General features: G+C 48.0%; 1 protein-coding gene across 4 annotated transcripts in view; it reads right to left on the reverse strand.

Annotated features, from left to right (window-relative positions):
• Positions 1-974: 974 nt before the first annotated feature.
• Positions 975-24,263, reverse strand: part of TPCN1 (two pore segment channel 1) — a 45,762-nt gene continuing 22,473 nt past the window's right edge. For 2 of the 4 annotated variants that reach the window (XM_032705861.1, XM_032705863.1), the window contains 24 exons: positions 23,893-24,069; positions 22,495-22,608; positions 22,124-22,254; positions 21,517-21,605; positions 20,912-20,946; positions 20,254-20,312; positions 19,350-19,449; positions 18,313-18,429; positions 17,327-17,451; positions 16,036-16,084; positions 15,766-15,829; positions 15,120-15,164; positions 14,056-14,112; positions 13,912-13,965; positions 12,441-12,513; positions 12,118-12,225; positions 10,831-10,902; positions 9,894-9,983; positions 9,057-9,172; positions 8,340-8,386; positions 7,650-7,803; positions 6,061-6,197; positions 4,813-4,893; positions 975-3,686 (listed from right to left, as the gene is read on the reverse strand). In XM_032705861.1, coding sequence (XP_032561752.1) covers positions 3,564-3,686; positions 4,813-4,893; positions 6,061-6,197; positions 7,650-7,803; positions 8,340-8,386; positions 9,057-9,172; positions 9,894-9,983; positions 10,831-10,902; positions 12,118-12,225; positions 12,441-12,513; positions 13,912-13,965; positions 14,056-14,112; positions 15,120-15,164; positions 15,766-15,829; positions 16,036-16,084; positions 17,327-17,451; positions 18,313-18,429; positions 19,350-19,449; positions 20,254-20,312; positions 20,912-20,946; positions 21,517-21,605; positions 22,124-22,254; positions 22,495-22,608; positions 23,893-24,069 — 2,217 coding nt within the window. In that variant the 3' untranslated portion in view covers positions 975-3,563. The remainder of the gene's footprint in view (positions 3,687-4,812; positions 4,894-6,060; positions 6,198-7,649; positions 7,804-8,339; positions 8,387-9,056; positions 9,173-9,893; positions 9,984-10,830; positions 10,903-12,117; positions 12,226-12,440; positions 12,514-13,911; positions 13,966-14,055; positions 14,113-15,119; positions 15,165-15,765; positions 15,830-16,035; positions 16,085-17,326; positions 17,452-18,312; positions 18,430-19,349; positions 19,450-20,253; positions 20,313-20,911; positions 20,947-21,516; positions 21,606-22,123; positions 22,255-22,494; positions 22,609-23,892; positions 24,070-24,263) is intronic. The other 2 variants (XM_032705859.1, XM_032705862.1) reach the window with 1 other exon arrangement.

The following is a 24,263-nucleotide window of genomic DNA, read 5'->3' on the forward strand; positions in this document are numbered from 1 at the left end:
CTTGCCCCATGCTGGCGTGACACAGCCCTTATTCAGCGTGGAGCCTTTGCAGGGCAGAGGGAACAGCGGGGGCTGAGCTGGGAGTGACACCCCAGGCCACCAAGGGCGGCTTTCCCCAGGGTCTGGGAAAGTGGTTTCCTCTGGGTTCACCAGCAGCTGCTGTCCCAAGAGCAGTCACATGTCCCCTCACGTTGGGAAACGATGTGTCACGGTCGTGCCAGGGGTCAGCATGGGGCAGTGACAGGCACTGCTCAGTCCCTGGGGACAGGGACACGGGAGGGGCTGCCCTCGGTCCCAGGGGAGGAGCACAGTGAGTGGGCTCGTGGTTCTGCTCCCAGTTAGGAGCATCCACAGAGCTGGAAAGCAAAGTGCTGTTCCAGAGGGACACCCACCTCACTGCCCCACGGGAGAGGGGGGGTGTTGTGCAAGCAGCACAACCGCCAGACCCAGTCCCTGCTCCCTTCTGGGGGTGCTGCGGCCTCCTGGCCCCGGAGCATTTCTCCTTTTTCTAACCAGGGCTTTCACAAAAAAATAATGCTCCCTGTGCCTGCAGCTATTGGCTCTGCCCTGAACTGCTCCGGAATTATCCGGGAGACAACCCCCACTTCCTTCCACCCAGCAAGGCTACAGCAATCCAAACCGCGGGCCAACGTTCCGCAACAGAGGCACAGGGTCAAACACCCCTCCTGGCCTTAACCCCGGAGAGTTAAAAACCTTAACTGAAAGCATTATCCTAATGCTTAGGAAAAACCCTGGCAGGGGGAGGGCAGAAGGGAAGCCGGGCTTTGCAATGTCTTGGAACAGGAATTCAGAGCAGTTCGTCAGGGCACACCCCTAAAATATTCCCAATGCAAGCACTTGCCACTGGAGAGGGAGGGCAGGGTGGGCAGTGCTCCTCTTCAAACACTGCAAATGCTTCAGCTTGGCCAAACCCCACTTCTGGAATAACACAGGGAAGGAGGAGAGGAAGCCGCTGCCTTTACAAAGCCAAGGGTGCTTTTTATTAGTGCGCCTGAAAAAAATCTAGAGAACATTTGACAGACATACCCATAAAATCGTTTTTATAAACAAAACACCAGCATACAAAATCCTGCAGTGCTTCCTCCCGTGCTCCCTACAAAATGATTGTCTCCATCATTAGTCTGTGTGTTGGGGTGGGGAGGGGGGAAAGAGGAGGATAAATAGAAGGGGATGCCCCGTACTCAAACTTTGTTTCCTTCCAAAGTCATATGGAAGAAGCAAACTCCTGCCACCCTCCTTGGTTTACAAAAATAATTAACCCAGTGGGTACGTGGGGGTGGGTCAACACCTTGGCATGAAGCCACAGAGGCAGCACCTGTGCCCTGACCCCAAGCCCTCCACAGAGCCCTGTTATTGCATGATAAGCAGGTCAGTGCCCCCCTCAGTATAGCTTAGAGTCACAGCTCCTTTCACACCCACAAAACACCCCCCCAAAAAAAAAAAGTCACTGACAGCCCTGCCAGGAGAATGTGCCAGGGGAATGTGGAGATTAAACACAGCCACATTTTTCACCCCCTGACCTTCACAATGCTCATTCATCCCGCCCATAACTTAAAGCACAATAAACACCTTCTCCTCCAGCCCCAGGACTAATCTGGATAAACCTCCTGGGCTGCGACTCCACGCAGAGCAACTGCAAGAGCAACAACTGCACTGCTCGTTAACTTGTGGTCGAATTTATGGTTTGGAAAACAGCCCTTTAAGGTCCTTCACGGTTCAGAAGTTGTTTCATACCTGCAAGTATACAGAAAGGAAACAAAGAGTTGCCAGGAGGCACCCAGGGAATTTGGCAAGGGTTGGGAGCAGCCACTGGTGTGTGCTGCCTGGAACGCTGCTCACCCACTCCTTCCATCCCATAGCTCCCAACATGCTGTGAGAGATTTCCAGAAGCAGCTCTGTCTTGCCTACCTCTGTCTCATCCACCCAGGAAATGCTCCTGAGCTGCCTGGGTAGGATCAGCCCTCTCCCACTGTCCTTGTGCCACTTGGTGAGGAAAAGACAGGGATGTGGTACAAGGGGAATTGGGGACACAGATCTCCCACTGCCTGAGGTACCTGGAGGGAGGAGAAAGCTTCCCCAGCAAGCTCTGCCCTTAGTCCAAACCTGAGGAAAGACCAAACAGCAAAAGGTGAGGGGAACCTCTGCTGGGTACTTCTATCCCTCAGCACTTTCTGTGCTGACAGGGAAAAGACAGGGAAAAGAGGGACTTGGAGAGACAGGTTCAAATGAAACATGAGCAATGACACAACCTGCCACAATCACACAACAAATGTGGCAGAGCTGAGAAGGGATCCCTTTTTCCCCCCTTCCTTCCCAGCCCTCAGCTGCCACATCTGGCAGCCTCCCTGCCAGCTGCAGAAAAGCTGATGGGCGAGAAGAATCATCGTCTTCCACATTCCTCCTGTGTCCAAAATTCAGAGGAACAGTAAAGCTCTTGAGTGGATCTTCCCAAGATCCCACTGAGTCGATGTTTGCCAGCCTGAGGAACATTTCTGTAGGGGTGAGAGCAAGGGAGGAGCAACACTGCTGGTGCTGGGACTCTCACCTGCACAGAGCAAGGACCTGGCTAAGCACTAACCAGCAGGACTGTCTGAAGCTCTCCTTAGCCCAGAGCCAGGCAGAAATAAGCCAGACTTGGAGCTGCAAAGCCTTGCTTTCTTCGTCCCAGTCATTTATCTGAGCTAAGGACCAGCCAGAGGTCTGCCCTTTGCAGAGCAGGTGGCCAAGTGGCAGAGGCCAACAGCCATGTCGTGCTGCAGAATCCCACCCCAGAGCAGAGACAGGAGCTTTGGGGTTTGCAGACCCCAAACTCAGGCAGGGTCACGGGCAGGACTGACCAGCAGCAATACAGATACTGGATGGCTACAGCAGAGACAGAGTTTGTGTCCCCAATCCCCCATCCCACCTATGGTCACAACATGATGTGCTGGCCCCTGGTTCTGCCTCAGAACTGCTCAGGGACAGGTAAATTCAATAATCAGAGCTGGAGATACTACAGGGAGTGCATCTACATGTGCCAAAAAGGAGGGGGAAGGCAGTCTGCTCTTCCAAAAGTGCTGAGATTTCACACCACCTCCCCTTTCTTTGCATAAGGAAGGTGGAGAAGAAAAACTCACTCCCTGATCTTTTATTCCTAGGTTAACGGTACCCTTTAAGCAAAAGGGATCTTCAAAAAGGGCCACGGTTTTAATACTAAGCAGGTGACTTCAGCAAATTCCCTGCTGTTAATAGATTACACATCCCTTTCCCCATGGTCTGTTAGTGGTAAGACAGGCAGCAGGAACAGGCAGCAGGCTGGAGCCTGGGAAGTGGCTCAGAGGGACAAGGGCTCTGTTCTGTCCGAAATGTTCACCCTGCTCAACCTGTGTGCAGCAGCCTTACACAGAGCCCCCTGGGCCTCTGGTTTTTTCAGCAACCCACTGCTGGGGAAGAGATTTGAACCCTAAACCAGTACACTGACAGGTCTATATACATCATCCCAAAATATACTGTGAAGGGATACTCTAGGTTATTGCATAGAAGGCGGCTGGCATTAGCTAGGCCTAAATGACAGTCTGGGAGCGTTGTCGGAGGCTCAGGGGCTTCAGAGAGCTGTTGGAAGCAGATGCAGGCTCTTGCAATGGTGTCTGAGATTCCTCTTTTCTGGAGTGCTCCTCATACCATTCCTGCAACAGGAGACCAAACACACAGGGATCAGGCTCTGCCTCACACTGGCCTTGGGTGACTCTGCCATGTGAGGCCACATTTGTTCAGGCACAGAGGGCTCTTTCCAAAGCCTTGGATACTCCTGGAATGACCCTGTTAACTGCAGCCCAATCGTGATGGATGCATTGAGACCCTGCCAACCACAGTCCAAGCAAACCTGGGCAAGGAAACACCCCTCTCTCAGGATGTCCCTCCTGAACATCCAGGGGCTCTGGTATCGATGTTCCCCTGATATCTGGGATTTGCAGAGCTGCTCCCAATCCTGTGTTGCAGCATGTCACATCCCTGAATCACAGACCAAGAAGAACAGGCAGGGAGCTTCTCTGCAGATCACTCAGCCCCGTGGTAAATAATGTTCAAAAAAATGTTTATTTTCCTTAGGGAGACTGAAGACTCATCCCAAGCTGGCTGCCCGGGGACAAAGGACAGATTCAAATGGTTACAAGATTAATCCTTTCAGTACTAATTAGCCCACGACCTTCAACTACCTTTGGCAGGGCAGTGACCAAATCCATGGCAGAAAGCTCCTGACCATGGAGGGCACAAGCAGGAAGGTGCTAAACTATCCAGGCAATCAGCTGATTAACGTGTTTCCCATCTTGCTCAGCCTGCTACTCTGAAGGCAAACCAGGGAGCTGCTGCCTGGGAGAACCTTTGGTTTCTGTGTCAGACAGACACGCCTAAGCTCAAACACATTCCAGGGGTTTAGCAACCCTGTGCTCAGCAGCCAAGCCCCAGGCAGCACCAGGAATGTGCTCACAGCCCCAGCAAACACCCGGGGAGCCCAGGTGAGCTCAGCCAAGCTGGAGTGCCTGCACACACCCTGAGTGTGCTTACAGTGACACACCTGCCCAGCTGGGCACCTGGACCCACTGAGGAGGCTCTGATGTGCTCTGTGGTTTAACAAAACCCCTGAGAGCAAGAATGGATCAACCTGAACTACACTTCCTGGATGCCCACCCTTCTCACAGCTGCCTGCTCCCAGAGGAAGGCAGTCTCCTGTGTTTAGAAGGGTGGTTTGTTATTCCAGGCAATGGTTTGTTCACCACAGAGACCTGTTAATATCTCCAGGTCAGGCCCACATACCTGTATCTCCTCCTCATACATCTTCATACTCAAATCACTCTTGGTCCTTGATCTGCGTCCCAGAAACACTGTTGACATTTGCTGAAGAGTTGGGGGAAGGAGGAGGAAAAAACAAAAGAGACATTAATCTGAGCAGCTCACAGGATCAGTCCTGGAAGTTCAGGCATCCTTCATGATCCCACTGATGAACTCAGGCTATCCTGGGCTCCTCTAGTCAAGGGAAAAAGGCATTTTAGGGTGCACATCAATGGTACAAATGCAGGCACCCACTGCAGCTGAGACTAATCACACTGAGCAGATCCCCAAAGACTACAGAGGGAGAGGTAGCTCGGGTGGATGTGTCTGTCAGTGGTGCTTAATTGAGTTAAATGAACACAACATCAGTGCCTGGAACAAGGCTCATAACTCATCTAATAACATTTACTGCGTGGGACTGGACCTCTGAAATTGTGTAAACAGAGAGCTGAAGTCAGAATTACGCTCTGACCACATGAATTATATGAGCAGGATTGAGAAGCAAAAGAAACCTCAGGTCTGGCATCGTCATTGCAAGGCTGAGGACAACCTCCTGCTTTGGTTTATTGTCTTTAAAACTGCTTCTGATCAGTATTTCCATCCCTATTCTGAGCTTTCTCTGTGAACAAGGGCCCAGCCTGTAACTACCAATCCAATCAAAGCAAATAAAGGTCACCTGAGAGACTGCAGCACCTGCCCTTTGTCATGGTGATACAGGAATATAATGGCTATTACTACAACAACCACTTAAGCTCTTCCCAGATGCATGAGACAACAGATCTGAGACAAGAGCTCATTCTCCCTGTTGTCCATCCCGTTTTAGAATGAAAATGTAAGCTGTGCCATGGAGAGAAGAACCTGGAATGGATGCCATCATATTGCTGTATAATTCTCCAAGGTTGTCCAAGCCTCAGTGTATGATGGCACAGAGGAGAATTACAAGACAATGTAAAAATAAATATACTTTTTTTTCCAGTCAGCACTGGGCCAGGACAGCTCTAAGGGAAGCTGGGAGGGACTAGAGACAAGCCCTTTCTAAGGCTGTTCAGAGAGCAGGGGAGACTCAGCTGCTACTTTTCTAGAGCAGCAAAACTTTGTGATGCTGCAGAGTCCCTCCAGCAGCTCAGCTCTCAAAGGCACGTGGATTTTCTCTCTTGAGGCAGCAAAAGGCACTTGTGGCCCTGGCATGCCCCCCACCTCCTGAAGCTGAGAACCTGCTGTGTTTCCTCCTACCCCATATTTGTCCATCTGCAAAACGATCTTCTGCAGCTGAGCTGTTTCAGTGGCAGCTGAACTCCTCTTGTACAGCTCGATTACGCCAATCACTTCCTCCTTGGAGATCTCCTTCTCCAGCACAATGCCGTTATCTTCTGGACAGGCAAGAAACACAAAGGGGGGGGGGAAAAGGTCTCCAAGATGAGCATTGCTTCATCAGCCACTCTGATAACCCTGGAAGGCAAAGTCTAAAGCACACAGGACTGAGTCAGAGGTCAGGTACAGCCTGTACCTGCTCTTGTGACTAGAACAAGTATGTCCTTGACCTACAGCAAGGCAGGGAAAAAAGTTAGCTAGTGTGTAGGGCCAGCAAACTTTCTGGCCCAAACCATTTTCTCAACTTTTTAAATCATCAGGCTCCTCAGTAACTTAAAAAATAATAAATCTTGTAGCTTTTTGCTTGCCTGTAAATTAAGAAAGCAAACAATCACACAGGAGTTGCTGCCTTTTGACCTTCATCTGCCTAAAAGAGCTTGGGAGTTCAGAGCTAACCAATGTCCTTCACTGCTCCCTTCAAACTGGGTGCAAGAGGGATCACAATGACAAATGTTTCCAACTCCTGGCTCCTACCATGCACCACACAAATTTGATCTTCTGGCACCTAAAAAAATTGGGGTCCTGGGCCTTCATCACGTTTCTGCAGGGAAGATTCTCTGCTGTTAAATGTGCAAGTGCAGCAGCTGTAGCTCCTTCCTGTAGAAAGGTGTTAAGAATTATTAAGATTAATCTACATGGAAAATTAATAGAAAAGTCTGGGTGCAGATTCACTGAAGGAATAGCAGGAGAAGGGCTACAAGAGATGAGAGTGGTTTTAGCACCTAAACTAGCAGGTTATGAAGGTACCTGCAGTTTCAGACCCCTATTCAGGAGACAGGGAGTAAAAGTGATGGTTCACAGGGGCAAGGGGATGGAGAGAGACCAGTCACTGCCAGTTCCTAAAGGGTACAGAAAAGCATGTCCAAAACCAGCACCAGTCTAAGTGCCACTGGGACATGTGGAAAGAATTGGATAGGCAGTGCCTGTTGTCCTCCATGTCATGGCAAAGAACACTGGCAAACCACCAGGATCAGCCTGGATGCTGGAAAAGCCACTTGGAGATGTTCTGCTGCCAGTGAGTACATTAGTGAGGAAGGGAAATTGGTTTTAAAAAAAATGACATCATCTTCCCTTCCTGTAAGGTTTGCTGCTGAGCTTTGCTACATCATTGCTGTAATGTTTCCTAGAGTTCTCTCATGAAATGAACACAGACTTCCAATTTTCAAGTAATTTGGTTGAAATGGCTCAAGTAGTTGAAGTTTGTAGGTGTGCACACACACACAAACATATATATATATAAAACACATACACCCCCACACACATTTTGGGGAGTGCTAGGGGAGAGCTGAGGGCCAGAGCAGAAAGACCAGATAGAAATATCACACAAAAGCAAAAGAATTAGCTGAGGAAGCCAGGCTAAGATATAATATCTGGTCTTTGCTGGCCAATCCCATTCCCTCCTACAGATATAAGGCACCAGGGAGAGAAGACACAATGTTTTAGGTTCTGACCTTCTGAATCTTGGTTCTTCCGAGTGTAGTTCATGCGGAAGACAAAAGCATCCAGAATAAAAGCCACAATGATTGTCATCACCACCATGGTCACAATATAGAAGATCATGAAGTAAAGACGGCTCCAGTGAGTAGTTTGGGATGTCACCCCTTCCTGAAGAGGAGAGAGAAGACATCAGCAGTGCACAAAAGAAGGGAGAGTCACTGTTAACTGCTCGACAACAGACATAAAGCAGCATAAACACACCCTCTCTTTCCTGGCTTTGCAGTTGGCCCAAGGGACTGCTTGTGCAGTGATCAATGCCCCAGCTGGTCCTTGCAGATAAGCAAGGAGAGGTTTCTATATACAAACACACAGATCATTCAAGGCTTGTGGCTGTGAGAGCCACTGTGCCATGAGAACACAGCTCGGACAGCAGGGTGACAAACTGGAGCACAGAGCGACTTCGTCTGTCCAGACTGTGAAAACTGGCCTGAAGGCTGGTCAAGATTCACAAGAAACCATGCCCAGCAGCATCCCAGAGGTCAAATGCCACCCAACAATCAGGACCAAAAGCTGAGTGGCAACAAGTGACAGTATTGAGCCCATTCCAATCACCATGGGAAGGAAGCAGTGGTGGTGTGGAAGATCCAGCTCAACTGGCAGAGTCTGTGCTGTCTGTGCACACGGGGTAGGTGAGGTTTACTCACCATGATGATGTACCAGTCGTTGACAACTGTCAGCTCAAACAGGGTGACTGTACAGAAGGGAGAGAAAACATACAGGCAATTGCTTTATCCATCCTGACCTATTTTACAGTGATTTTTAGACACCAAAGTTTCAAGACAGCCAGCAAATCTGGAGACACAACACAAACCCTCATCTTTGCTTCAGACAAAGGGCGTCAGACCCACAGAACGAGCAGCATGGCTCAATCTGTATTTATGAAAAGAATCAGAAACAGATCTGACTCTCTTCACTAGGGAGCACGGAGACCTCTGAAATCTCCAGGACATAAGCATCTCTGCTCACACATTGAGAAAAATCAAGGAGAGTAATCAACACATTCAAATTATTCTTCATCAGCGGGTTTAGAGAAATGTATTGGCATCACTTTGGTTCTTTAGAAGGGCAGTGACTTAATGCCCTCCTTAAACACCTCTGGAAGTCTGGTCTGATCACCAGCCAGAACAGATCTGATGGCTTCCAGCTGGCTTTAAGAGACATCTGCCTACCTTGCAAAACAGTCATGGCACAATTAGTCAGCTGGAGCTCTCCAGACAGAAAGTGCAGGATGTTGTGTGCTTGAGGTGCATTAGTAGGACTCTTGGAGAGTCCCAGGCTCACATGAGCATTACAGCATTACAGAGCCACCCAGCTCTGCAGGAACACAGAATAATCTTTGCTACAGACAGAACTGCCCTTACCAAAGCTGTTCAAAATGTTGTCAAAGTTGTTGAGATAGTAATACCCTTCTTCCACAACTGTTTTGTTGCCAACTGTGTGATTCACCCAGCGGTAGGAATCTGCAACTGTGCTTGTGCTGGTTGGAGAAACCAGGACATAGAATCAGCAGAGACTAGAAAAGCAAGGAAAATCTCAAGGATTATAAATACCAACCCCCCTAGAAGATGGTGAGCATGGGGGCAGTTTCTACCTCTTGGCCTTTTCCTCTGAAAGCAATTCCCTTTCCTTCACAGCTCAGCACAAGCCCAGGGAGCACATGGAGACTTTCTAACCACTCTGCAAATATTACACCAGAGAAACTGAGAGTTTGAGTTGGACTCCCTGGCTCACAGCCTTAAAGCTTGACATTCCCAAGTGGTCTGTCATAATTTAAGATGAAAAGGGCACAGGACAGCTTAGCTTACAGGACCAGGTGAATTCATCTTGGTACAAAGGGAGGTCTAAATATTTAATACATCTGGCCAAGCAACTCTGGCATCACGGAAGCATAGAATGATTTGGGTTGGAAGGGACCTTAAGGACCATCTCATTCCAACCCTTCTGCTATGGGCAGGGACACCTTCCACTAGACCAGGTTGCTCAGAGCCCCCTCCAGCCTGGCCTTGGACACTTTCAGGGATGGAACAAGAGAAGTGAAGCATGTCCTGCATTTTCACCACGTGTGGCCTGAGCTACAAAAACCCCACTGAGCCCCATCCTCTGGCCCCTTCTCCACAGGGAAATAGAGCTGCCAGAGCTCACTGCTGCTGGCTGAGCACCAAAAGCACTGCTGAGGGGGATGGATTTGAGGTACTCACTTGCAGCAGTTCGGGTAGACCACGCCAGCAAAGAACTCCATGCCAACAATGGCAAAGCAATAGTAGAAGATCAGCAGGGTTAAACCCAGACTGGAGGCAAAAACAGAAAGAGTACTGTGCTGTTAAAGAGTTGCTAAGGCAAGGAAACACAAAATCCCAGGCTGGTTGCTCTGGAAGGAATTTCCAAGGGATGGGAAGCAGCACTGAAAACCCCACACAACCTTCCCATACTGCTGTGGCTCTGCAGTTCTTTGCCTGCTCTCATTCAAGAAGTCCTTGGACAAAGAACTTGCCACTTGCTGAAGAGAGAAACTAAAGAGCAGCCTGGATTCCCTCCCAGTCTGTCCTTTTCTGTTACAAAAACGTCTCTCCACAGTTTCTTTAACAAAGAACACCACACACTGTTTCTGCCCTCTCCACGTCCTCGGGTGCAGGGACTGTGCCAGGAGCAGGGCTCTCCAGCCAACACAGCTCTGCTCAGACCTCCTTGCAAGGGAATCAGAGCTGAGGACACCCCACTCAAACACCAACCTCCCTCTGCCCCACCACTTCAATAATGCTCTGGAGTGGCTCTGCTGAGGACAGGGAAACATCTGGGGCTCAGTACATTCATGCCAACGTTCCTCCCAAATGGGCCTCCCCTCTCAGCAAGAGCTGGGATGGGGGAGAAAAATTAAAACAAGCATTTACTCTTAGTTATGCTCTTCACACAAAAGCAGGGGGAGGCCCAGGGTGCTGGAGTGTTGCTTATCATATACTGCTCCAAGGAACTGGAAGATTTAACACCCCACTGCAGCACAGGGAAGAATCAGTAACGACCTACTGGCAGATCAGAGCATAAATCCCTTTAGCAGGTCTGACAGCTCCCTGTCCTGAACCCAGCCCTGGACACTAAACCTCCACTCCCCATCACCACTCAAAGACAAGCAGTTGGTACCTGGCCATCCGAGGGAACAACTCAAACATGGTGTCGAGGACGTTTCTGTAGCGTTTCTTCAATTTAAATAACCTGGAAAGAGAAGTCAGGAGTTACCTCCACCCTGCAGCTCTCCTGGTGTCAGAGGAAACAGTTAAAGGGGGTATCCCAGCTCTCTCTTCCTCCCAGCTCAACGACAGCAAGGTTTCCTGACACCAAACTCACGGGGTCTGCTCTTGCTCAAGTGGTCTCCACTCACCTAATGATGCCCTGCTGTCCCATCTGACTGTTTATGGCACATTCAACTAAGTGTTTACAGGACTGAGGATCTCAAGGAAAAAAGTCTCTGTCTTTTTACACAGCACGATGCATAAATAGCTCTTTAAAAAACCTAAAAATCATCAGAACTTAAACTAGTCCTGTGTACAGGGTCAGGATTCATTCCTCCTTCCCTCAGACACAAGCTTTTCTGTGTTTCCCCCCTGACCCAGTAAAAATTGATGAAAGAAAACTACATTGTGCCTGCTAATTTAAGATTTGGCATCTCCATCAGCCTTTACAGAGAAACACAGCTGCCAAACAGGCCTTGGCAGGGCAGGAACTGAGAAAACATTTTTTTTTCCCCCTTGAGTGTCATAAAGTGTTCTTTAAATCCTCACTGAAGAGCTAAATTACATTAGCTTGTTTTTATCAAAACACTTTGCCTCAAATCCCTTCCTTCTGTGGCTCTTGAGGCATTTGTGAAGGTGAATGTACCTCGACACGAGAGGGTTAATCAGCCCCTGCTCACTGAGCTGCAGAGAGGTTACAGGCTGTGGTCTTGCTTAAAGTGTGAGATGCAGTTAGAGCAGGGCTTGTACTTCACCCTAGAAAGCAGCATCCTTTGAAAACTGTAATTTCTGGTAATTCAATGGAAATTATTAAACTGGCTCAGACCGTCTCACCCTGACAGAAGAGCTTTTCTCTGAACAGCATCAGACAATTTAGAGGAGGTGTAAGAACCCCACGAAGGCAGACACAGGATAATCTGCCCCTGGTAAATCCCTTGATCTCTATTAGAGATCAGCTTAAGCTCCAAAGCACGGGGTTTCATATCCCATCCCAAGTTTTTTGTTATCGTTCATTTTGATAACTCTGGCTAATCTCATTACCCCACGCAATTCCCGCTTGCCATGGTCACATACCCACAGAGCAATCCTTGCCCTCTCCTGGTAAGGAGCTCGGTCCCCAAGGGGATTGATGGAAAACAAGCCTGGTTGTTTCCTCCCACCTGCTCTCTGGATCCTCCCCCCAGCCTTCCCAGCTCACCTCAGCAGCTGGAGGGGCCGCAGGACCACGATGAAGTAGAACGGCTCCATGTCAAAAGCCAGTGCCATGAGCCCCAAAAATGCAAACAGGGTGACTGAGAAGTCAAAGCTGGAAAGAAAAGTATAAAATAAAGTAAATAAAGTAAGAGCAGTGATTTATCACTGGTGTTTCTGCAGAGAAGAGCTATTGGTGCTGCTCCAGCCTCACGAGGTGCACGAGGCCAAGGGCAGAAGAATTATAAAAGCCTCCTCACGGCCTTCTTTACAGGCTTAAAGACTCAGAAGTTGGGTCTTTCTAACCCAAAGACGTGAGTGTGCACTTACAGATTCCAGCCTGAGGACAGGTACTCCACAGGCCCCAGCCCAGTGGTCTTCAGGAGCAGCTCCACACCATAGACTGTAAGACAAGAGGAGAGCCATGGTCAGGAAGGGGCAGCATCACAAGGAAGGCTCATGAGAAGGTTTGTCCTCATGGATGTGTGGTGCTTTTGGTGCAGAACTTCTGACAGAGGTTTAACGGATTCCCACCCACCCTCCTTATTCTCAGTGAGGTGCCAAAGAGACATTTCCTCTCCAAATCAACACATTTTCCTGTTCCTCATGGTGACTTCTCTCCAGAACAGTGCACAAAACACTTAGCTGGAAAACATGCTATAAATGTTGAGGGACAAGCTCCTTGTAGCAAAAGCCAGAAAGGGGTGCTGGGAATTTGGTCCTGCCTTATTACTTCCTTCTATTTTTGTGGAACATATCCACATCCCACAGCCTTGCCCTGACCTACAGGGAGAGAGAGATCCTTTCAAGGAAGAGCCATTTACTTCACCCTCTGTTCTGGCAGGACCTGTAGGTTAAAGAACATCATAACAGCAAGTATGTCATCCCAAAATCTTTCTTTCCAGCTTCCAAGGAGCAGAGGTGGGTGAGAAGCAAAGGGAAGAGCTGGATGACAACATCCTTGTGAAAAGAGGAATTGCAGAGCACCTCTGCCTTCAAACTTCCATAACAAGTGTTTTGAAGACTAATGGCCAGGGAAGCACTAGAGCTCCCCAGCAGTCACATAAGAGGTAGCAACCTCCCAAAGAACCTCCTGCTGCAGTTGTACACACTGTTTTGATTCAATGGAGCTATACTTTGTTTCTCCCTGAGCAAGAGACATTGTCAGCAGCATGGCACTGAATTCACATCACAGTGCAATGAACCAGCACATGAAGATGTAATTGTTTATACTTGGGCTGGAAAGGAAGACTAAGGTACATGTTCATGGAGGGGATGATGTTCAGTTAGAAAATTCATCTTGTCAAGTAGCTCATCCAGTGCTTTCAGACTCCTCAGCACGTCCCTGTGCTCTGTACTCCACCAGGCCTGCCTTGCTGTGTGTGGCAGAGAGCCAGCTCGCAGCTGCAATCAGATCAGAGCTGGGAATGCCTCCTGGAATAGCTGGTGCAGCACAGAGCAACCTCCCACAGAGCCATCACAAGCCTGGAAACCTTTTCACTCTGCACGCTGTGCCTGACAGATGAGGCTTCTCTGCTCTCTGGGCTCGAACCAGCTCCAAGAGTCACACAGCAGCTTCTGCAGAGCTGCAGCAGGGGTAAGAGGCTCCCAGATGACGTGACACAGAGAGCTGTGGGACAGTGCAGCAGTGCTCACACAGGGCTGAGAGGATGCTGGTGATCCCTGCCAGGCACAGCATTGTTCTGGAGGGAGGCTCTATGCCTGTGGCTAATTTATAACTTCAGTTCCCCTCCCAAATCCTCATGAAATGACACAGTTCTGCTGGGAGGCATCAGCTTACTTGTGAGGAAGACTATGTAGCTCCATGGGACGTTCCTGGAGAAGAAATTCCCTCCTGCAAGACAAAAGAACAGCTTTCTCTAGCCTTCCCTTTTTTTCAACCCCCCAGCATCCCAGTCAAGAAACAAGCTGTGATGTTTCCTACCTTGCAGCATGAAGGTTTCAACAAGAATCCAAATTCCATTCACAGCCACCACAGTATCTGGAAAACAAAGTAAAAACCCATAGCAAAGCCACTCCTGGACCAGAGGACATCCATTTCCTAGGCTAACAGAAAAGTACAATATAGGACAAGTGACAAGGTCATAGTTTCCAATTCAATTCAAACAGAACTCATAAACTGGAAGAGTCTTCTACCCTGACTTTTCCCAGGCCATTAACAGATGCACTACTTTTATCCTCAGAACGAAACCAAACTAAACCAAAACAACAGTCTGAATCATGTTCAATCATTTTTAATCATAATTATCTTATATTCTGCCACATTATTAGCTGTGTATTCCAGCTTCTTCCTAGTTCTGGAGCAAGACCTTGAGAACCACTGGGTCCCCAACAGTGCAGGACAAAGTCCTTTCCACTTGGATCTATAACTGCTCCCCAGCATTCAAATCTGAAGCTGCAGGACTTCTTTTCATTCAGACCTCACTCCATCTCCTCTCTTTAGTTTAGCATCCCAATTTACAAAAACTGCTTCTCCAACATTCAAAAAAGCCCCAAATTACTGAGTAGGAAGAGATCATTTACAACACAGCAGGTAGCACCACGAGGAAGCAGTTTTTCTCCTCTAGAGAAGAGGAGCACAGACTCCTCCTCACAGGCAGCACAGCTGCCAAGCAATCCCTCCAGCAGTGAGGGCACTTGCACCTCCTGGAGTGCAAACAGAATGTGGTTGACTGGCAAGGCAGTTCCTTATCCAGCATCCTTCAGCTGATGGATAAAACCCCCAAGCTTGGGAAAGCTAACCACCAACCTACCTAAATGCAAGCAGACCCACAGGAGTGCTGTGTAGTGACCCTGGGAGCCTCTCCAGGGTGAGAGCTGAGAGCCCAGGCTGCAGCAGCGCTTGGTACAAGTAAACAATTCTCTTCCTCTCCACCAAAACTCCAAAATTTGTATATGAGCCATGGCTCAGACCACAGCCCAGGCCACACCACGCAGACACAGCACACCAGACCCACATCAGCAAGGGAGCTCATTACTTCTACTTACACATGGTGTACTGGAACACACGGGACTTCACAAGGATGTTGATGCCTGCATGAAGGAAAGTATGGTGAAAAAAATGTTTACACAGTCCTCCATACCACAGATTCCTCTATCTTCCCCCTAGGGACATTTTTCATACCAATCCTCAGCAGAACAGATCAGCAGATTATTAAATTTTACTTCTTTGGGACTAAGTTCAAATGTCCCCTAAAATTTTAGTGAACTCACCGTCCTTATCCTCTGAGGTGCCTTTTCTGTCCCTATATACTAGTTCTGAATCCCTCTCCACAGTCACTGCTATCTGGAATACGGAGAAACTCTGGAAACTCTCCTGGATTCAGCAATTGTAAATCCCCACCTAACCTCTGTGCTGAGAAGGGAATACAGTCCTGCACGACTTCAGGGGCTGATTTACTATGGAGCTTCTGCCAAGAAGCCTCTTATTTTCAGGAAGCCAGGGTTTGGGGCAGGGCATGGGGAATATTTACAGGACAGAAATCTTCCTTGGAGGCTCTGGATACACAGGGAGTTAGTTAATAGGCCTTTTACCAGGGACATAAGAGAAAGTCCCCTCAGAGTGCCCTGCCTTTGTAAAGAAATGATTTCCTGTTAGTTGAACACGTGTTGCCATGAAAACACAGCCTGTTACCTTTAAAAATGAGGAATGCTGTCCGTGGAAGGTCATCAAACCAGTGCTCGCGGTTTCGTTTTGCCTGGAAGCAGAACAGCCACGATCAGCAGCAGCCAGTGCTACATCCACACAAAAAAAAAAAAGGCAGGGATGGAGACCCACCTTATCCCCTTCATCTGCTTCTTTTCAACTGCCTTTATTTCTTACCCAGCTTCTCTCTAACCACTGGTCTCCTTTGCTCTCCCTCCTACACACACTTCCCCTCTTCTCCACCCAACAAAGACTTACCTTCCATTTTAAGCCAACAACTTCATAGAAATTGTAAAAATCCTTTAGACTGCAAAACAGAAAGAAAAATCTGATCAGAGCCTTGAGGTTGACTAGATTCTTAAGTGTCCTTGTCATCAGCAGCAGAGAGTCCCTGGAAGTTATTAACTCCTTATTAGAACTGCAGCCACAACTGACAGAACTCAACACTGACCTCTTCTCAGTCTGGCCAAAGGTTCCTGACTAACAATAGCCAGAATCTCCTTTCTGTAATACTTCAGCCCTTAAAGGAAACTCTGACTCTACTGAACTCCAGAATTTTACCACTGAAAGAAAAGACCTGAGGCTTAGATGACAACGCCAAGGGATAGAGATTGCACTGCTCTTCACGAAGAAGTCTTGGACTATTGCCTTAATTACTCATACAGCCCTTTTCTAACATCTTTGCACATTTTCCTTTCAAGGTAACAATGAAGTTTGAAAAAAGGACACGAAAGCAAAGAAACTCATAGAACATGAGTGCCTGTCTAGGTGTTTGGGGTCAGGCCTGTAACAGCTTTTAGGAGTCTGAAAGCGAGGATGCTGAACTTCTCAGACTCCTACTGGTGTCATTAGGTGCCTAAATTTAAGAACTCAGCCTTTCTCCCTATGCCATTTTCAATACTTCTCCATGGCACTTGACTTCAAGGAGAAGCACCGGCACCAGTTTCATGGGAGACTCATTCCAAGCCTGTCTGTGGCCAGAACAAAGAAAAAGGAGGAGAAGATCTCCTGCTCTAATTCCCTCTGCTTCCTTGCTGGTTGGTATCAGCTGCACCCACCCACCAGAATGACAATTCTCTGCCTCATAACACAGAGAATGGCAGCCCTGAAAGCACCAGCAGAACCAGATTTTAATTAACAAAACCCTGGGGGGAACAGCCAGTTGCTGGAAAAAAGCAAAAACTTGTTAAGCTGCCGAGGCTGCGCTGTGTGAAGAAATCTCCTCGCAGGCTCTAGTGCTGTTCCCCAATTTCTGGCTCCTCTGTTCTGGCACAGGAATGGGAAGCAGATCCTGCCTGTGAGTGCCAGCACAGCGTTGTATCCACAAGAGGGCATGCAGGAACTCCATCACCTCTGAAGGAAAACCTCAGCTCTCAGGGTACCCACCCCTCCAAGCTCCTGCTTCCCAGACAAATCCCTTCGATCGCATAACTCTATCCCCACATCTCAGACAACAACCCTCATTCCATAAACCCGCTAGGAAGCCCAGCCAAACATCAAGGATTGGAGCAACCTCCCTGCTCTGGGTGCAGCAGGAAGACCATCCTACCTGACTAAAGGAGTATTGCTCTGATTCAGTGCTTTGAAGGTGAGATATCTCTCCCTGGCACACATCCGAGGCTTGTAGAACCGCAACAGCCCTTCAAAGTGCCTGAAGGAAATTCCAGATGGCCTCTGGAAACAAAGGAATGTTGTCATAAGCAGTGACATCAGGTAGGAATATGCAGAGGCAAGGGCATTTGATTCTCACTCTGGATTTATTTTAAGCAGGATTTCATACATTATAACTGAGCCCCCAAAGTACCCTAAGCTATTACTTTAACGTATCAGACTTATCCCAGGGCACAGAGATCAGAAGCTCTCCTGGCAATTGGTCCCTCCAGCAAAAGCAGAACTGTTCCCTGTTGTCCCATTGCCTGAAAATAGTCCAACCAGGCACCCCAAGCAGAATTCAAGGCCTCTTCTTGGGCAATTAACAGACAGGTAACAGATCCCATTACTGGCACTTTTTAAAGACTATCAGCCATGTGAACTAATCATGAACTAATCTACTAGAAGTGGGTTAGTTATTTTTGGGCCTTATTTCTCATGCTGCTCCACAGGTTAAGCAAGAAATCAACCTCCTCTCCCAAGTGCTTGTAAAAAGTTGTTTGTAGGTGAATTACTTCTATTTCTACACCGTTTACTCGTGCAGGATCCAGCAACTGGACTGTACCTTCACTTGTATGACCCACCCCTCCTCTCAGTACTGGTGTCTGAGTAAGTCAAGCAAGTCCTCAAGTGACCCAAACCGAATCAGAGAGAAAGCAATGATCACATTCACTCCAGAAAAAAATTTTCACTGATTTTATCAAGCCACCCCCATAACCTCACACGGGGCTGAAATTCGGAGTGCTGAGTTACACAACTGCAAAAACCAGCAGCCCTTGGCGAGTATCATTACAACCAACAGACATAAATCACCTTTTTTTGGAAGCTGCCCTTTAGCCACTCCAGCCCAGGGGTGGTGTTAAGGCAGCTGGCAGAGCCCTGTACCTGTTTGGTGACCAGCAGGCCGTAGGCGTGCTGCATGGCCGTGCGCTTGTGCAGCAGCAGGGACTTGAATTTCCTCTTCTCGATGTCATTGAAAGTGTCAAACACCACAGCGAGAAGCTGAGAGGGAAGACAGGAGAGAAAGTCGTGATTTGATCCTTGTGCTCTGCAGCTACCTGAGCCAGGGCTTCCCAGACAGGTGGGAATATCCTGCCTGCCTCCAGCAGGAATTTACTAAGTGCTGGCTGAGGCAGAATGGAGCCGGTGAGGTCTTGCTGGCGTAAGGGATCCACAAAGGGATCCTCAGGCTCACTTCACACATACTCATCCACTTTTTGGAGGAGGTCCAGGTGTTTCTGGCCTCTCAACACTTGCTAGTGGGTTTTAACAGCTAAGGCCAAACCACACACGTGCCAACAGAAAACAGTATCAGGTTTGTTAAAACGTTCCTGGAAAGCAGGTTTTGAGGGCTGCTCTCTGCACTCACCCTGCCATGGGAGGGAGCTCTGGCTAACAACTGTCAAAGCTAACCCTCTATCTAGGACACAAGCAGTGAAATCCAAGCCCACCACAAGCATCAAATCCCTCACCTTGGGTTGCAGAACTCCTCAACTCCTTTGGCAAACCCTATTCCACCACTCACACCCTCCCCTGAGCAGCCATGCTCTCACACTGCAGTGATCAGCACTCAAGCCCTGCCACACTGAGTAATTCCATCCCCTTCAAACTGATTTACAAAGTATTTCAGGCGAGCCCAGATAATAAAATGCCATTTTATGATAAATAATTAAGACAGAGAAGGACAATAAATTCCATGCAAGGGAGTATGTCACTCCAAGCACGATATTAATGTGAGAGAAGCTGAAAGATGCTTGTATCATTTGGTTTGCTGTGATTTAGTTCAATTCCTCGCGGTTAAACACTGAAAAGAGTCCTGTCTGTAGCAAAGCTGCCACTTCTCTGGGAGTGGGGAAGACTCTGCTGGGCAATGAGCTCCAAAATCAGGCAGAGAGAAGTCAAGAGCTTCACTGGGGACTCACCAAGTTCATGATGAAGTAGAGCTCAATGGAGAGATACACGATGAAGAAGACACAGGACCAGGGGTTCCGGGCGTAAGATGGCATCATCACATCAGGGAAACTGCATCCCAAAGGACACAAGTTTAAGCACCAAATAGCTCATGTTACACTTCCCACTACACAGGCAAGAGGCACAGGACACAGGGGGTGTGTGTGTGTGTGTAAACTCACATCCCAAGATCTGCACATTTCTGCAAAACGTGTCATTGCTCATGACACAGAACTCTGTGCCCAGCAATGAGCAGCAAGAACATGGGGGCACAATGAAAGAAATAAATAAGGAAAGCACTCTGAAATTCAAATTCCTTTCACATCCCAAATACCAAACGGGATTTGTGACGTGGCTAAGGGTTGTGCTTTGATACTTAACAACAACAGCAGTAGAGCCTCAGTGTGTTACAATCTAAGACTTATTCCATCCTTTGCTAATTTCCTAATCATGAGAGCTCTCCCTGACAGCAGACCAATGTTTACCCACTGTTGTTATACCAATTTCCTAGCAGATAAGTGAACTGAAGCAGAGGAATAGGAAGTTACTTCTCAACAGCCAATTGTTGGCTGACAAAGGAGCACAAACACTAACTTTCCCTTCCTGGGCCAAGGCCTAATAAAGCTGTTTCCCCCCTTATTGCCCTCGTAGTGATGAAGCAGTCTGAGTCCTCAGAGATAACTCTGCAGCTGAGGTCACAGTGTCCTAAAGCAAAATGAAATACCAGTTCTTCCCATGCAGGCTGACACTGGAAATCTCTGACACAGAGGAAAGGGGTCACACATTTGGAGACAGCATTTCTGCAGATAAACTCTCGGCTCTGCTAGACTCCTTTTGGACAAAGGGAAAGACTGAGCTAGAAGAGCATGAACTTACTTTGAAGTGGTCAAAAGCACGAAGAGATTCACGAGGCTGTTCTCTAAAGTATTGAAGTACTGAAAGAAAAAGCTCCCATGACAAAACGCAAGCAGAATTTCACGGGGACATTTCGTTCAAAAAAACAACCAACCCACCCACTCGCGCTTCCACAACTCCCTGATGCCTTCCCTAGGGAAAAGTACTTCTGCACTGGTCCTTTTTAAAGTCCCTTGGCAAAGATTAAGGGTTAAAACAACAGCTTATCTATGCTTTTTGGTGGTAGTCACTCCCAGCAAGCCACAGCCTGGGTAGCAGCAGGAACCTGTGGCTGCTGGACTCCGACCGCCGCAGCGGAAGCAGCTGAGCTTTCACCCAGACACCTCCTCCCCTGGGGACAGTGGCAGGTGGCTCTTTTGACTGGATTAAGACATCAAGAACAAGGAACAACTCTGTGTGAACATCCCCTCTGGGACACCCTGTCTTTGAGGCAGTTCCCTGCACAGTCTTCCTTCCCAGTAAGGGGTAAAGCAGGGTGACACTGCCAGGCAGCCTTGGACCAGCCGGCACCTGGTCTCCCAGGGATCACATGGAATAAGTTATGCCTGCACAGTAATGTCTGAGCCTCAGGCATGTCAAATGAGACTCGAGCTGCAGCTGAAAGAGTCAAGATACTCACCGGGTCAGAGTGGTTAGGAGAAAACAAATAAAAACCTAAAGAAGCAGCAGAGAAGGTAGAGGAGGAGAGACAGGGGGAGAGAACAAACAAAAATAAAGTCTGTTTAATGTCAAGCAGCAAAGCAGTTCCCAAAGGGAAGATCACATCAACAGTAAGTCCTCTCTGACACCACGAAGATGGGAGCATCTGAAAGGCCTTCTCCATAGAGATTTGCCAATAGATGTCCACTGATCCTTTTGGAAAACAAACCTTCTGGGCATGGTTTGGACTGTACCAGGTACACTGCAGACATTTGCATTTGTGGGGATGTAAACTAAACTAACAAGACTGAGGAACAGGTGATGGAAGCAGAAGTTGGAAACACACACCTCTGACTGTGCTCTGAAAGAGGTCAAAATCTTCCAGATTGCCTCAAAATCAAATACCCAGCTTCCAGATTTTTTTGATCTTTAATTCTGCCTTCCAGATGACTGTGGATGAAATGGGATAAATGGAAGATCCTGGCTGGACTCTGAATATGATCAGTTTTATATTCATCCAAGCTCTTGGTGTTGATTTTGGACAATAACTGGTTAATAACTTCACCTTCCATAAATACAACTTACCTAGAATAGCAAAAATCACCATGAAGAAAAGGAGGAGGAGAAGAATGTCAATAAATGGTGGGAGGGACTGGAAGATCTGTCGCAGATTTCTGAAAAATAAGAAAACATTAATAAACTAAAACTTGCACGTTTACTCCTCCAGGTTGTCAGGGGGAAAAAAAAAAACCAACCACCACCACATCACACTTGAGGGCTTTCTTCCCACTCCCTCCAAGGATTAAAAGTAGAAGGCTTGCTAAATTAAGATGGTTTCCAAGCTACCCATCTGTCCTTCACAGTCAGCTCTCAGGTACTGCAAACAATACTAATGTCACACTGTCAGCTCTCCTTCTTCAGACTGACTCTGATTCATTGTGCAGCTTACAGGCAAATCAGGGAGCAGAGGCAATGCAGCCACACTCATGTGCTGGGCTCTGTGAGGTGCTTTGTACACGTGAGGACAGCACAGCGTGCTGTGAGCAATCCACACAAGGTACAACTAAAACATCTCCAAGACCTGAAATGCCCGTGAAAGACACTGGTTTTCCCGGGATGCTTGCAGGATCTGGGTGCTTTTCCTGCCCAGCCCCAGGCATGACAGCAGAACATCCAGCCAGCTGAGCATCACCTTCTGACAGCCCCACAGTAGCGACAGTCCACGAGGAAGATGCAGCGCAGGGCCCTCGTGATCCGGACGTGCGAGGTCTGGCGCACCAGCACCACGATGGCCTCTATGAACTGCACAAACAGCACGCAGGTCTGCAAAAAAGGGGGGTGATGAGAGCCACAGCTGCAGCCTCCTTTTGGGAAAGGCAAAGCTTTTGCTGGCCACCTGTTTATTTGGACGCTTGAAGGGATGGGAGGTGTCCCTGAGAGCTGAGAGATCTCACATGAATCATCTGGCAGCTGGGACACGTGGCTACGTCAGCTCTGCTGCAGTGCAGGCCAACATTTAATCTGGTTCTTTGGATGCTGAAGGAGGAAACACTGACAGCTTACCTTTACCATAGTCCTTTTGTGCCTGATAAAGGTTTGGAAGCCCAGCCACCTCATCTTCATGGAGAGTTCAAAGACGACCACGATTAACGCAAACAGCTCCAGGGTTGCATGGACCTGTCACAACACAGGTTTGATTGTAAACAGCAGCACAGCAAAGGCCACACTTCTGCCCCTCCTTTTTCAAGAAGCACAACAGTCTAAGCACAGCACACAGGAAAACCCAAGGCCACTCTATTAAAGCTAGCACAGCACTGGTTTTCAAAATTTCTGTATTTACTGCTTTGGGCTTTCATTAAAGCCTGTGCAATTTTCCTCTAATCAGGCCAGATTTTCCTGAAATCCTTGTCCCTTTTGGACTTGAGCAACACATCCAAAAAACTTAGAGATACATTTGAAACACAAGGGCAAGACACCAGTAACTTGAGCAGAAACACTTTTAAGAAAGATTGAGACTGTAATTTTTTTAGTGAAACACAGGAAGGGAGGCAGGGACAATTTACACAGAGGAGGGTTTTCCCTTGAACTAGACATTCTGGACAACCACAGAGAGGGTCCTGATCAAGCTCTGGATCACAATGCTGCTCTGTGCAGTGCTGAAGGGCCCCTTCTCTGTTGGAAGATGCAAAATCCACCACAAAGAAGACAACAGGATTTTCTTACCACCTCAGTTTTAGTCACAGCTCAAAACCCGAACTGAGTTGTGCAGCCCTGACTCATTTTGAGGACCCCAGGGTTATCAAGGCTGGTTTACACCTCTGGCACGGTCCTAAGGTGCCATAACAGCTCCAAAAGCAGCAGTAGATTCTCTCATGAACAACAGCAGCTCTTAACACTGTGCCTGACAGTGGGACCTCATGAAGTGGATGTGGACTCACAGAGGTACACACCAGTTTGTGTATTACCCCTTCTCTCAACCTGCACTTTGTGCAGCTTGGACATAACACTTCAAGTCACTCACACACTCATTAAAAAGAGTCCTCACAACACTGGGAGGAGAGGACAGGAGAAGGTTTAGCAACCTGTCCCAGGCTGACATCTTTGTGTTCTAGGCTGGGGTAACGGCACCAACCCTGACAATGACCTTAAAACCACCCCAAAGCATGCAGATTCTTGAGTTATCTCAAGAAAAAAGAAAAACCACACACTTCTGTTACAAAATTTAAGAACTGCACAAATTGATAATACGAAATACGTGTCGCTTTCATTGTGGTCTGTGCACATCAGATGGGAAAAGGAAGCTTTGCTGGCTCCCCTATCTGCTGACAACTCACTTACAGAACAAGCCAGGTGGGTTTATTCCTCTCAGTGCCTCCTTCTTCCTCTCTGTTTGGCCTTCTTTTTCCTCTTACCCACACTGCAGAGCAAGCAGACTTCTTCATTTTGCCCCAGAGTACTTACAAAGATGCCCAGACGGAGCATAGGGACCGCTGGAGCCTCGCAGAGGGACAGCAACAGGAGCAGCAGTGCCGTGCTCAGCTCCATCAGGTAGAAAAGGTGGTTGTGTGCAAAGAGGTAGGCAGCGAGTGCTTTGGCATTTTTGGGGTGAGTGAAGAACTTATCATTATTTTCTCCTTCCTAGGGCAGCAGGAATGAAGAAGAGAACAGCATTAGTGACTCTCAGAGCTATAACGGAGTTTTCCACATGAAGAACAGAGATTTTTATAAGGATTAGATACAATTCTCGACAGACTGTTCCCACTTACAGCCTGCCATTGATCTGTTTATTGAGGAATGTTCCCTTCTGTTCATAAGCATATCTCAGTAATAAA

Source organism: Chiroxiphia lanceolata, chromosome 18, assembly GCF_009829145.1.
Source record: "Chiroxiphia lanceolata isolate bChiLan1 chromosome 18, bChiLan1.pri, whole genome shotgun sequence".
Lineage (NCBI taxonomy): Eukaryota > Metazoa > Chordata > Aves > Passeriformes > Pipridae > Chiroxiphia > Chiroxiphia lanceolata.